The 14,395-nt window shown below is 28.9% G+C and overlaps 1 protein-coding gene across 1 annotated transcript in view; it reads right to left on the minus strand.

Moving 5' to 3' along the window:
* Positions 1-13,715, minus strand: part of LOC129971681 (putative uncharacterized protein DDB_G0286901) — a 44,564-nt gene extending 30,849 nt beyond the window's left edge. Inside the window, exons 1-2 of the mRNA XM_056085658.1 lie at positions 13,446-13,715; positions 8,555-8,872 (exon numbers count right to left, since the gene is read on the minus strand). Of these exons, the coding sequence (XP_055941633.1) occupies positions 8,555-8,872; positions 13,446-13,542 (415 nt within the window). The 5' untranslated portion in view covers positions 13,543-13,715. The remainder of the gene's footprint in view (positions 1-8,554; positions 8,873-13,445) is intronic.
* Positions 13,716-14,395: the final 680 nt, after the last annotated feature.

Here is a 14,395-nt window from a genome sequence, read left to right on the forward strand (position 1 = left end):
GTACACTCTGGGAAAAATGTGCACTTCAGAATGTACGCGTATCCAAAAGTTTCTTCCCATGTACCTCATAGAAATTATAGAAAAAAAATATATAAATAATTTTATGTTATAATAAAATTGAAAATATTGTAATGAAAGCAAGTAATGGACGCAATTCTTAAGGCATTGACCGTGCTTTGTTACGATATAGTCGTAACTGGTGAAAGTGACCGTTCGCTTTGTTCATTGAAGCATGCAAATCATAGTGGATTATTATGTTTAAAAAATATTTTTTTGAAAAAAAAAAAAGGAAAGGGTACCTTTTGAGGTCTTTTGATAACTACTAATTATTGCGGAGAAACTAATATAGAAGTTCCGATGTAGCTAAAAAGAATAGAATAATTGTAGAAAACTAATAAGTACAAGTTAGAGAGGATTTATAATAGAGAATATATGGTGGGTCAACTGAAGAAACGGCAAAAACAATAAAAACGGCAATTTATACTAACGCAAGAAAAAGCATTGTCTCAACTTCGCTACTATTAACAAAGCGTCACTTTTGTTCTCGGTCCGATGCCAAACCACACGCATTTATAATTAGTATAGCCCTAATTTGAGGGGAGGAGAAAAACAGATTTATTAAACTTGGCGCGTTGGCAACAATGTACTTAACAGTATATCCTAGATATTTCGAAGTAGAATTAATTTATTACTTTTATTTGTAAAGAGCTATTAAAGTTTTGGGATTCAGGAAAATTATATGTTTTGATAAAATGCATCAAGTTGTAAACAAATCATTGAATATTGATTAACTATTGTTCTTTGATTGATGAGGGAATGATACGCTCTAAATATTCGAGGTCAAATTACAAAGCATTGAAAATCGCTTATTAATATCAATAGTGATATCAATATTAATATCAATAGTTTCAACATTAAAAATTAATTTTATAATTTTTTTTTTAGAATTTACTTCTATTAATATATAAAAGTGCAAACATTTTTTACTTTCTTGTATATCTAATATAGAGAAAGTATATTAATCGTCAAAAAATTCGAACTCGAGATTTTGACGAGTTTAGTTTAGTTATATTAATGTCCCGTTTAAAGCAACACCACTAGGGCTATTTTGGGACGGACCTCGTAATTTTGAACCTCGGTCAGATGAGGAGGACGACACCTGAGCTGGCACCCTCCTCTCCACACCACGCCACACCAGCGGGAGGACGTTTGGTCATGACGAATTTAACGTGCAACATACCCCCTTACACGACGGTTCTTCGGTGGAATCGGGACACGAACTTGAAACCCTCCTGTTCCGAACCCGAGACCTTACCACTAGGCCACCTTGATATTTTGACGAATCTCCGCTTTCAGACCTTTCTGAGTTCAAAAGACACATTTTTGAAAAATGTCCGTCTATCTGCCGGTCTTGACAAAGATAATTCAAAAACACTTTGAACTAAATGATTAAAAGTTGGTATAGGGTCTTTATACCAAATTTTCAGATTTCTGTCAAATTCTGAGTAAAATCTGCTTAGAGGAAGTCTGTCTGTCTCGCTGTTCGAATATAAGTTAACACGATAATTACAAAACAGAAGAGAGCTAGATGGATAAAATTTGGTACACAGATTTAACACTTATAGTGTAGACACCTATCAAATTTTTAGTCAAATCCAACCAGAAATTGACCATCTGTCGGTCTCTACTTTAATGTGATAGTTCAAAAACGTAATGACTTAAATATACCAATTTTGGTAAAGGATTTTGTGATTAAATGTGAAGTTTTGTTTCAATCGGTTGAGAAAAAGGTGCCTAACACACAAATTCGATTTTTGGATACTATTAACTCATGCCAGGGAATAATTATCAAATAAGTCGCCAAAGATGACACGATAGAGTCAATGAAAAGGCTCAATTCACGCTAAAGGTTAGTATTTCATAACTATTGTACACCAATGCCATGGAAAGCATTCTCTGGCGTTACATTTTTATTAGAGAGTATGCGAAAAAGTATTTTGGAGAGCACTCCCGCTTTTCATTTTTTTTTCTGCTTTTCAGTCTTTAGCTTATAATTCATTGTTATGTTAGTCACGTTTGGCAACAACAGTCTGCCAGACATTTAATAGCAGTAGTCTAATTATATCAACAAACTTTTATAAACTCCATTTTACTACATCAAAAGAGAGAACTGTTTTAAGCTAAAATTGGACAATAAACAGAGCATTTTTGATTAGCAATGTTTGCAAATTAGCGAATAAGATTGTCGAAATAGGTCGTATTAACGTTTTACGCTGCCATTTTTGGACACTTCTCGAAAATTTAGGATGCTAGGAACAAGCGATATCGATGGAAGCTTATGACCTATCTAGGAGTCATAACCTTCCATTCGAAATAAAGCTTTTCGAATTTTCGAAACCGGTATAGTGGTTATGGATGGAGAACTCTTAGTGATTTTTCTCCTCAGAGAATGTATATATGTTTATGAGATTACTCTCGAAAATGGTGGCTGTGGTGTTGGTGTGTGTGTGTGTGTAGGGGGGGGGGGTAGACAATAGAATAGATGATTCTTAATGGCATATTTAAGAGTCATAAGCTTTCATATAAAATAAAAATTGACGAAATCGGACAACTGGTAAAAGTTCAAAGACTAGTTCTTTGGGATCTTTTCTTTTAATTATTTCAAATATAATATAGGTTATCTTGAATTTTTTTTTTTTCTCAAACTCATTAATTGCTGTAAGGTTGCATTATCTTACCTTATTCACTACATTATCATACATCCAGGTTGCATTATCGTAAGTAAATGAATTTAATTAAACTAATAGATTTCACAGTTCTGAAATTATCACAGTAATATATAGGCATCAAAATACAAGAATACAAAATTGGGAGATTGTAGTTCATTGAGAAGTTAATGAAGAAATCGATTCAAAATTATATCTTTACAAACATCGAACGAATCCTGTTTAATAAAAGCGTTTGAAAACAATGACTTTCATTACTCACTTTGTTTTACTTACAATTTTTCATTCATTACATAAGAGTGTCTTTAGAAAGTTTATCTATATTTTTTTAGTTAATGAACTGCTTAGCAACTTTTCTGATGCAGTAATTTCCAACTTTATGCAACTTTACTGATGCAGCGATGCTCTCACAATAAACATTAACATTTCATTTCTGAAAGTTGATTTCACATTCGTTTTAATTAATTTATGGAATTTAGATGTATGTTGTTTATTATTTGTGTGATGGTAATTTAAAGTTTGTATACATTTTTGAAATACAATTCTTTGGTAAAAAAAAAAGTTCTTCTCGCAGGTTTAGGATTGTATCTTTGTAGACAGCTCGACAATAAATTTAGAATTATTATGATTTCCCATAAGAAAAAAGAAAGATTATCTTCGCAAATTACATTTCTGTATCTACATCACGATATTTATATGATAATGTCGTCACCTAGATTAAAAAGTAGATAAGATATCTGAAGATCACTGCAATAGACATCGAATGCCACCTAATACACCATCGATTCCACCTAAATAAAATTCTGAATATCTATTAGATAAAAAATATCATGCAGAGGCTTTTTTACTAACAACAAAATGTATGTTACTGATGCAAATCCCTTAATTAGCTTAAACTTCAAATCAGATTTTAGTAATATTCAGCGTCAATACACAGAAAACAAAATAAGGACGAAGTTTCCTTTATCTAGAACAACAGAGTGAAAAGATGACAACCGTTAAGTTTCTTGAACAATTAGATTCGATTTAAATTACTATGTGACATGCATTAACGTTTACCTCTTACTCAAGCGTAACATGGAGATGAATATATTTTGAAGATCGCTCCAAAAAGATTATAAAAGTTTAACTAATCCAACACAGCGCAGCGATGCATATTTACGTCCCTTAATAAAGGTGTTGTAAATGTATATCAATGCTTTTTTTTTTGGCATTCACATGAGCGTGTGGAATATGTATATTTCCCAAATTATTTGTTAATATTCAATGAGTAAAACAATTAATTTATTACCTCAGGAGTTTCAAACTGTGTCGCAATCCACTGATGAGTCTCTAATTCTTGATAGAATACTATAAGATCTTGAATGTATATGTTACCACGACTTGCAAAAATGAGATAGATTTGGGCTTAAAATGTTCATCAAGCCATGCGCCATCAATATTAATTAAAAAACTGTATATAGTAATTGCTTTTTCATTTGAAAAAGATCTTTCCTGTCTCATAAAGCGTTTTTTATTGGAAAGAACATGGGGATGAAAAAATTCATTGCGCAGGGGATGAAAAGAGTCGCAATAGATTCGGTTTCTAAAAATGTGAACAGTCTTTAAAAATTCAGAAACGCTTGCATTACACCTTTCCCTATAATAGGAAAAATTTTTACTCCAGGAATTTATATTGAACAACTTGAGATTTTGAAAAAGTCAACTATAGTTAAAAATTGCATTCAAAACTTTTAAAGTAATTTTCCCTGAATTCTTTATGCTTATTTATAACGACTCAAGCATTGAAATATAAAAAGTCTTGTTATGCAGTTTTGATTTACGTTCATCTCGTTGACATGAAAAATATCCAATATGAAATCATTTTGCCTAATTTTTTAAATTGTATAAAATTTAGCTAAAATAGAGCTTTACTGTTTTGTTTCTAAAATTGACGCTAGATTACTGTTTTCCTTTTTTAAAATACTGATATATACGGTGAGTTTAAATAGTCTATCGATAGTCTATACATCTATTTTCATTTTCAAACGGACTTCAATTTTTCTTGCCATACATGCAACAAGTTAACTTAATTATTGAATTAATCTATTAATACTCAGCCTTCTAAATGTTTATCTATTAATTCTAAACATATATTTACAATTAATATCTATTTGTAAGCCGAATGTATTCCTTTTTTTTTCTTTGTTTTTAATAAGTTTCTTTATTTTGCTGTGTCTAATAATACCAAACTTTTAAATAATTTTCCCCTCGCATATATTACACATTAATCAGATCGTAAAGTGTTGCCATTTTGATTTTTTGCTTTAATTTCCTTTGAATTAATTTCGAAATAAGAGAAGAAATTCAAAAGTAATCTTTATATTTATAACAGTGATAATAATATATATTGAAACGATATTTAACTTTTTTTTTTTTGTTAATTTTTCAATAAAAAGTCAACATTATTATATTTAATTTCATATTATCCTGACAGTTGTTATCATAATAATTGTATGAACATAAGTTAAAAGAAATTTATTGAATTCTATGCTTTAAAATGAACTCAGCATTGAAAGAATAATGTATAACATGCGAATATCACAGTGTAGGGTAAATAAGCATATTTTGTAGAAACAATTGGCGTGGTAAAGGTAAATGAGTTCTTCACATGTAAGTAATGAAATAAATCTTATTTTACTTATTTTTCTGTATTATTAAACTTACTTTTCGGTGCTTCCATGTTCTCCAATATTGACGTGTCGGCAAAAAAAAACAGGAAATTTTCTGGATTTTCTGCGTCATTTTTTTCGGTGTATTATTTAAAAGTAAATCGCACATATGCTTAATAATTGATGTTAAAAAATCTCCAAGCAGTACTGGACATTATGTTTAATCATGTAAATATCTAGTCCTTTAAATTTAGTTATATAAAATTTTAATTTTGTTTAAGGAACTCATTATTATTATTTTAGCTAAAAAGTGGATTTTATAGCATTACATCATACAACATGACAAATGTAACTCCCCATTTTACCTAACTTTGAATTGCACATCGTCTATGCTATGCTACGATGCCAGCTTCTTTTTCCTATTGCAGTATGTACGATGGAATCTAAAAGAATTTTAGATTTCATTGTAATCGGCGACACGAGTAGCAGCGACATTTCATTTTTTGATGCCTTACTATAGTATTAAAATTTAAAAAATTAAAAATAAAATAAATTTTGCAGGAATTAACCAGGAAAAAGATATATCAAATGTGCAAGGAAATTCGAAAAAATTTAACAATCAAAACATGCAAAGAATTTAGAAATGTTTGGAAAAAAATACGAAAAGCTTAATATTCAAAAAAAATTGATTGCAAAGTATTTAAAAAGAAATGTAATAAACCAAAGGAATAAATTGGAAAATATTTTTTCACTTCTTGCATGGAAAAAGGCTTTCTATGTGCTTTAAAAACATTAAAAAATATAACTCTAAATTTACCGATATTTCACCTACACATTAAAATTCTAATAAAAAAAATAGTCCTGTTTGGTAAGTATAGAATTAAAAAATGTAGCATCTAAAAAGTTCTATGACTTGAAAAGGGATTTCTTTTTTATCGTTTATTTCAGTTTATTGGCATTTCGCATTAAGCTTGAAAGATAATAACATTACGTACCAATCTTTTTCTTCATTCTCATTTTCAATGCATCGGCGCTTAGTACAAAAATGCTTACGAAAATCATTAACCTGCTTTGTAGAAAGTGTTGAAATTTTCCCTCATTTTGAGCCAAACAAATAAAAAAGAGAAAAATATTATAATGTTAAAAAAATTTTTTAGCTGCTTTCATTCCATTTTTGTGTCTTTTGGGAAATTTTTTTAACAGTGGTTCGATTCCCCTAATCAGCGGAGTTTAGGAATACGAATCTTTTCAAATATTTCTTCATAAACATTGCCACTCTATTAGTTTTGAAGCTGTTAAATCGAATTACATTGCCGATGAGCATATTATTATTATTTGCAGAGAATATATCTACTAATAATAAAGGTGCATGCGCTTTATGTCTGCGTGTATTGGAGCTCTCCTGCTATATCATTTGACCTAGAGTTACCAAAGTTGGCGCAATATAATTTGGAGGATAGAAGTGTGCACCTCGTAGTAATTTTTTTAAAAAACTTTAATCGATTAAAAATTAAGCGAAATTTTGACGTTTGCTCATCTTTTTACGAAAATATTGTAACACAAGCATAATTTTTATATTGTACGAAATTTTTTTAAATAATTTTTTGCCGTATAGTTTTGGTTATTTTTGACTAATTTTCGAAAATATTTTTAAGCTCTTTTTACAATGCATTTCATAGTTTTAAAGAAGCTCAGATCACTTTCATCTTACTAAAATATTTCAATCTACAGAATTTTTTTTTGATGTTGATAATTAAAATAAAAATTCAACTTATTTTCTATGTTAATTAAGTTTTAATATAAAGAACAGTTTAGTGTTTTTTTGAAATTTTATTGTGGTGCAATTAAGATTTCGCTTCGGAATTAAATGATGGTGAAACAATCTTGAATTGTGTTCATTTTTAAACACTGTTTTTTCTTCTATTATATAATACGTTGTATAAAGATTTAGACGGGAAATTAGGGAAATACACAGCACAATGAACAGAACTGCTATGATTTCAAAATACAACGATAAAAATTTGAATTTCAAAACTATTTTTCTGAAGAAGCCATTAATACCAAATTATATAAAATATTTAATGATAAGCCAATAAATTCAAGTTACATATAATATTTATTTGAAATTTTTAGATATTCTTAATCTTGGTAAATTATCTGGTGCCCGATAATTAATATTTCGAAATATTTGTGTTTCTTGGTGTATGCAGAAAAGACAACTATTGCAAAGAATAAAAACCATTGCCAGAAAAATATTATAACTCTAATCAGTAAGCATTAACCTGAATTTAGAAATGAAAAAGTTTTTGCGATTAATGATAAAAATGAATAAAATTGAGATAACACGTGAGCTGATTTTTTCGACAGAAATTATTTTAAATGCTAAATAAAAACGGATCCAAATGAACGATTGAATGACAGATAAAAATATTTCATTACAGATATTTAACTACTTTTAAGTTTGGCATTTTGGTTTTTCAACTAAACGAAAATATAGATTACTTTTATTCATTGACTTTTCGAATTTCTTTTCCTTCCCAAAAAAGATGTTCCGTCACAAATTAAAAGGCATTCAATTTTGTCTATTTTGGCAAATCGAAAAATTAAATAATATATGCATATAAATAAAATATATTAATAAAATATTACCATGGGAGACATATTTTGAACAGAAAGAAGCAATAAGACGACACAAGAGCAAAAGTAACAGAAAAATTTACCCCTTAGTGATTTTAGTAGGAGATTCTGGTAGGTATTTCTTTGTCAAGTGTAGATTTAGGGGTGGAAATCTAGGTATCTTTGAAATGAATGCATCGACGTTAAAAAATTTTTCCCTTCGTTCTGAGCGTGAGATTTATAGATTCAACAATTTTTAGAGCGAGTTTTAAAAATAATTAAATTAAAAAGTGGGATTTGGAAAAAAAGAAAACTTTCAAGAAAAAAAAAAAGAAAACTTTAGAATAGTAAAACGATATAACAATGGAAAGCAAAAAGGTATCAGTCTTAAAAGGTTATTTATATTATTTAATTTATTTTTACAAAACGAAATGTGACATGAGGGAAAGGGGGGGGGGGTATGCCTTTTACTATATTAATGTTTGCTATGTGACTGATATCATGATCCATCCCTCAAATCGACAATCGTAACTGATTGTGTCTAATTTTTTAATACCTTACCTGCACAGACCGTTTTCGATGGAAAAGAACAACTCATGGACATGACGTCAAATTTTTGGCCGGGTGGACACCACTTCTGGAGGGGGACACCATCGGTACACTTGTAGTAGCACTTGCAGTTGTTTATGTTGGGATACACGCCATTGTGCGATGGGCAAAAATGGCAGTCGGCTTCTTGGATAGCCAACATGGAGGACAAGAGGACCCATAGAAGCTTCAGGGATGGATTCTTGGGCGGCTTCAGTGTGGGTTCATCTGATTCTTTCTTCTCTTCTTCTTCTTGGGAGTCATATTCGATTTCTTTAGGCAAGTTTTTCTCTGTGGAAAGAAAAATATTGTAGTTAAATTTTTTGAAAAGTTGTTGTGAAATGCACAGCATCTAAAAATATTAAAAGATTAAGAATTCCCTGAAAAGAATCATATAATTACTTTTTACTTTCTCCTATACGTAGTATAGATAAAGTGTGGTAATCGTCAAGAAATTCGAACTCGGGATTTGATGAATCTCCATTTTTTTAGACCTCCATTAGCTCGAAAAACACATTTTTGGAAAATGTCTGTCTGTCTGGGACAAAGATAACTCGAAAACGCTTTGAGCTAGACGGACGAAATTTGATATGTGGTCTTAACTCCAAATTTGTAGATGTCTGTCAAATCTTGAGCAAAAACCGTTCAGAAGAAGTGTGTCAGTCCGTCTGTTCGAATATAATTTAACACGAAAACTACAAAACTATTAGAGCTAAATGGATAAAATTCGAAAATACAGATTTAACATCTATAGTGATATAGATATTTGATAGACACCCATTAAATTTTGAACCAAAGCAAATGAGGGGTTGAACACCTGTTGGTCTGTACTTTCAGAAGCATATACGTAATAACTCAAAATTACAATGAGTTAAATATACTAAAGTTTGGTATACGCTTTATGACTACAAGTGTAGTATTTTAACACTTTTTTTGCAATCGTTGTGGAAAAACGCATCTAAATTACGGATTTGATTTTCGGGTGTTATTAACCGCATACGAGAGCTTAATCGCCAAAGATGACACGATAGATTCAGTAAAAATGCTAAATTCACTCCAAAGTTTAATATTTCTAACTATTGTACGCCAATGCTATGCAAGGCGTTTTCTTGTAAAACACCTTTATTAGAGAGTATGATAGAAAGTTTTCAGTAGTTTCTCTCAGAGACTCTCCTGCTAGTTTTATTTAATATTTTAAACGGGATTTTTTTGATGTTTGGAAAAATAATGTTTATGATGCTAATTAGCATTTTTAAAATAATATAAATTTATTACAATAATACGATAAAAATATATACATGTAAAATCATTACGTTCATTTCTAACAATAAACTGTAACTTGAAGCCGTGGTGATGCACTTAAGCAATCGCATTACAGATCTGAATGCCATTTTATAATTTGCACCAAGTGCTGTTCTTATACATACATGTGCATTTAGCATAAGTTGATATTTTCAGATAGTTATAATTATACGGTGATTAAATGTCAATTTGTAAAACATCTAAAGAAACTCTATAGGATTCCATTTGAAGTAAGTAAATAGAAACTTATATAACAAAAAGATAAGTGAAAACTGGACTGGTCTTAATATTTTTAATGCATAATAAACAATACGGTTCATACAGTTAAATATTAGAAAGTTATTTCTTTTTCACACTCGATACAGGAAAGTCATTAAAAGTGTGCGATAAAAATTTTAACTCAATAAATAAATAAATAAGGCAACAGAACAGATATTTGTAAAAAAGTGTAAATATTTCCTATTCTTAAAATGTATTCATAGACATAATTCATCACTAAGTAATTGCATATAACAATTGGGCTCATTCACCGGATAGATCTAATTAAGAAAATGTTTCAAAATGCGATAATTTTCCTTAATTTGAAAACGATTTACCTGATTAAATAATAAGTAAAAAGAGATTTTTTTTAATAAAAAATTTAAATGGTACATATAAGGCGGAAATGTTTCCTTCAGAATAATATAAAGGGAAATAATTAAAATATAAGATCAAGAAAAATATTTTGATAGTGAGGAATGGGCTAAAAGAAAAGAGACATTCTATGATTTTCTCTAATATCCCTACAAGTTGTGATAAATAGAAATCAAAACATATTTTTTCATTTATTTAAACCTCAAAGTGTTTTATCTTCCTCGGATTTCCTCGGATTGGAAGTCAGACTGATTTCTACTGATTCTCGCGATTTCAGCAGGATAAATATATATTTTAAACTATTGCAGCTTAAAATTATGCTATTCTATTATAAGGTAACTTGTAAATAACAGTTTGGGTCGTTTTAAAATTATTTAAACTTGTTTAATTATAAACTTTGCATCTAAATAGCGATTTTTAAAAAATTGATAGTTAGAGGGTTAAGCGTTATTTTGTCAATCACAAAATAATTTTGAACACAGATTCAGAGAAATTCTGTGTTTCATGCAGTTCGATGCTTTTAATTTCTATCTTCGGTAAACGTTTTGTAGAAAAACACCAGATTTTCGCATTAATAAAGAATATAAATTATAAATTAGGTTATCTGTATTTGCTCTTTGTAAGAAAAAGTATACAAATATGCAAAATTAAAAGACAAAAAAAAAGGATTGAATTAATTTCTGAGTTTTAATTTAAGAGCTCTTATTTACACGTATTACTGCCTTTGTCTATAATGTCATATCTGTTAAAAAAAAAGGAAATGAATTGTAAATTATTCTGATGATGCATTTAATAATTTTACATGAATTTCTTATAGTTGTTAATTTTAGTCCCCAATTTCTTTATTTTTTCGTCTGATTAAAAAATAGATTTAAAAAAAAAATAAAAAAGCTAAGAAAATTTTTAAAACAATGTATATATACATATATATTCTAGTATATGCAATAACAATTATGACTTTTAAAAAATCAGTCAAAATAACAGATTGCTTTTAAATAATAGAGTCATGACCGAAATTAATAACATAATCGTATGTTTAAAAAAAATGTCATTAACTTCCTGACAATTCTTGTCCCATCAGTTTACTAAGCAACTTTCGCAAAATTTGAGAAAAAGTTCTCGGTAGATTAAAAGGGCCACTGCAATGAACAACAAAACATACCAGTAATACGGCTTTACACCAGACCAAGCCTGCATTTCTCAACTCCTCCAAGTTACTGAACTGATTGAATTACTCACGGATTTAAAAACAAGTTGTACACAGGTTGCGTTTTCCTTGATATTCGCAAGGCCTTTGATCGTATACGGAATAATGGTTTAATCTAAAAGTCTATTTCTCACAAATTTACTACGTTACCTCAATTGTATTTTCATCCCCCCTCCAAGAAATAGAATATTAAAGTCAAAATAAACTATACTTTCTTTGTAGATGGTCTCATTAATGCTGGAACGCATCAAGGAAGTATATTTAGCCCTTTATTCTTTACGCTATACATTATAGATTTCGCTAAAATGAGCAATATCTTCAACTGCTACTTTGCTTATGACACAGCCATTCTAGCCCATGGAAGTACTAAATACGTCACAAGAATGCTCCAACGGAAACTTATAGAAATCAAGAAAAATGATGTATATCTTTGGTGCGATACCATTAATACTAAAAAGACCCGTGCAATTATGTTCTGCAAAGGATATTTCAGAAAAAAAATTACGAATCTTTATTTTCTTTAAAGATAACTTTTTTTTGGAATGCAGAAATTAAATATTTTGGCTTGGTTTTCAATAGCAAGCTTAATTTCAAAAATCACATCAAATACAACGTTAATAAATTCTGGGCGAAAGTGCATCTAATAATTCTGTTAATATCACGAAATTCACTCATTTTCACTAAACAAAAAAGTTCTTAAATCCTTATCTATCCATTCTTCTATCAGGGGCAATCAAAATAGATCTTAAGAAAGTTCAAATTATGTAAAATAAATTACTCAGAATCATCACAAATGCACCATGACTCATAAACAACGATTTTCTATATAAGAATTTAAAAATGCCCCCCCCCAAAAAAATCAAAGTTCACATTAGAGAATTTTTTAAAATATTTTTTAGCCAACTAAACAACAGTAAAAACTCTATTATCAAAAATTAAATCCAATTTACTTGCAATCGTGGAAAACATTCCTATTCTTATACTTTTACTAAATAAAGCTTTTCTCTTAAACCATCTTAAAAAGTTAATCAGTAGTTTTGTTTCACTTTACCTGCATCTTTTTGACCGTCATAATAATTAGCTACACAACTCTTCTGCTTCTCCACTTTTACTGGTACAAAATGTTCTTATCTTTGATATTTGTTTTTTACTTTCAGTCTAAAAAAAATATTCCGACACGAAAGATCAACCAAATATTCAGCAAAGAAATGTTATTTTTAAAAAAATTAAGAAAGAAATGTTCTGCTGTCTTTTTTCCCCTTTAAATCCAAAGTAATTTTATGCAAATTTAAATAATCCTACAGTTGGCTTTGATAGCAGATTTATTTCTTAAAATCAAATAATAAATTTATTGAAAAAAACATGTATGAAAAATTCAAAAAGTTAAGAGTTTAACTAATAAAAGAAGTCTAAAACTAATTACTTTACATTTCATTAATTTAAAATTTCCTTTTTCTATAAATATATATAAAAAAAACTTTCAATTGTTCTTGAAGAATCATATTTCTTTTTTTAAGTCATAGAAGGAAATATATTTTAAAATTCTCAAAATTAAATATAAATTAAAATTTTAAAATTTTTATTTTGAAAAATATCTCTTACAATTCGCCGGTAAAAATTTAACCTTTCTATAACTTTTAATTTAGAAATAAATAGAAATATAATACTGTGATATTGCATTTATATTTAATTATATGCATCCATAATTATAGACCAACTAACCTGTATAATATTCGCTATCATAGTAGACTCCTGTTTCGCCGAAATATCCAGTAGCCGGAGTAGACAAAGCAACACTCGGGCTCGCCACCAGACTCATTATTTGACAAACGATTTGCTATCTCTTGGAGCTCATTGCTGCAATGGTACGGCGATTTGAATTAAGCATGCTTCATTTCTTCTTTCGCTTCTTTATTGCTGATTTCGCTTTTTATTTAAAAAAATATATATAATAAAAGAACACTTCTTATTTGAACGTTGGAACTAGTGACCCATGCGAATTCGAACCAACGAAGCGCGGTACTAAGCGAATCGTCTGCAAGTAATCAAAATACAAGGAAGAAAAACTTAATCGGAATCGTTTTTTACACTGCCAGATACATGTGTGCCATACAGGAAAATGAATTTTATGGGTTTTTTTTTTCATTGTTTAGCTTTCATCAAGATTCCAAATTATTTTTGAAATGCAAAATAAATGAGTGTAAGATAATATTTTCTTTATATCAAATGCATTTGGGGAAGTAAGAAATTGCACAAATAAACTAATAATCTTGCCAGCAGTTTAGTATATAAAATTTAAAACATTTATATAAGAGCCATTTAATTAACTGATGTTTAGGGTATGACAGCCTTTGCTGCTAAAAATCCCAGATTTTTCAATGCAATCAATCAATTTAATTAGATAAGGTATTTGTTGTCATTAATTAAATTGGCATAGTTATTTTGGTCCCATTTCTTTAAATTTTTATTATTCATTTTATTTGTAGAGGAATCTTTTTTTTTAATTCTTTCAATTGTTACATTATTTAATTTACAAGTTTAAATACCTTTTTGTTGAAAATTCTTAATTCTTTATTATTATTAAATTCTTAATTAATTCTTAATTATTCTTAATTCTTATTTATTTTATTGAAATTTCTAATTTATTAATTCTTAATTTTTACTTCAGAAAT

Source organism: Argiope bruennichi, chromosome 6 (assembly GCF_947563725.1).
Source record: "Argiope bruennichi chromosome 6, qqArgBrue1.1, whole genome shotgun sequence".
NCBI classification, from domain to species: domain Eukaryota; kingdom Metazoa; phylum Arthropoda; class Arachnida; order Araneae; family Araneidae; genus Argiope; species Argiope bruennichi.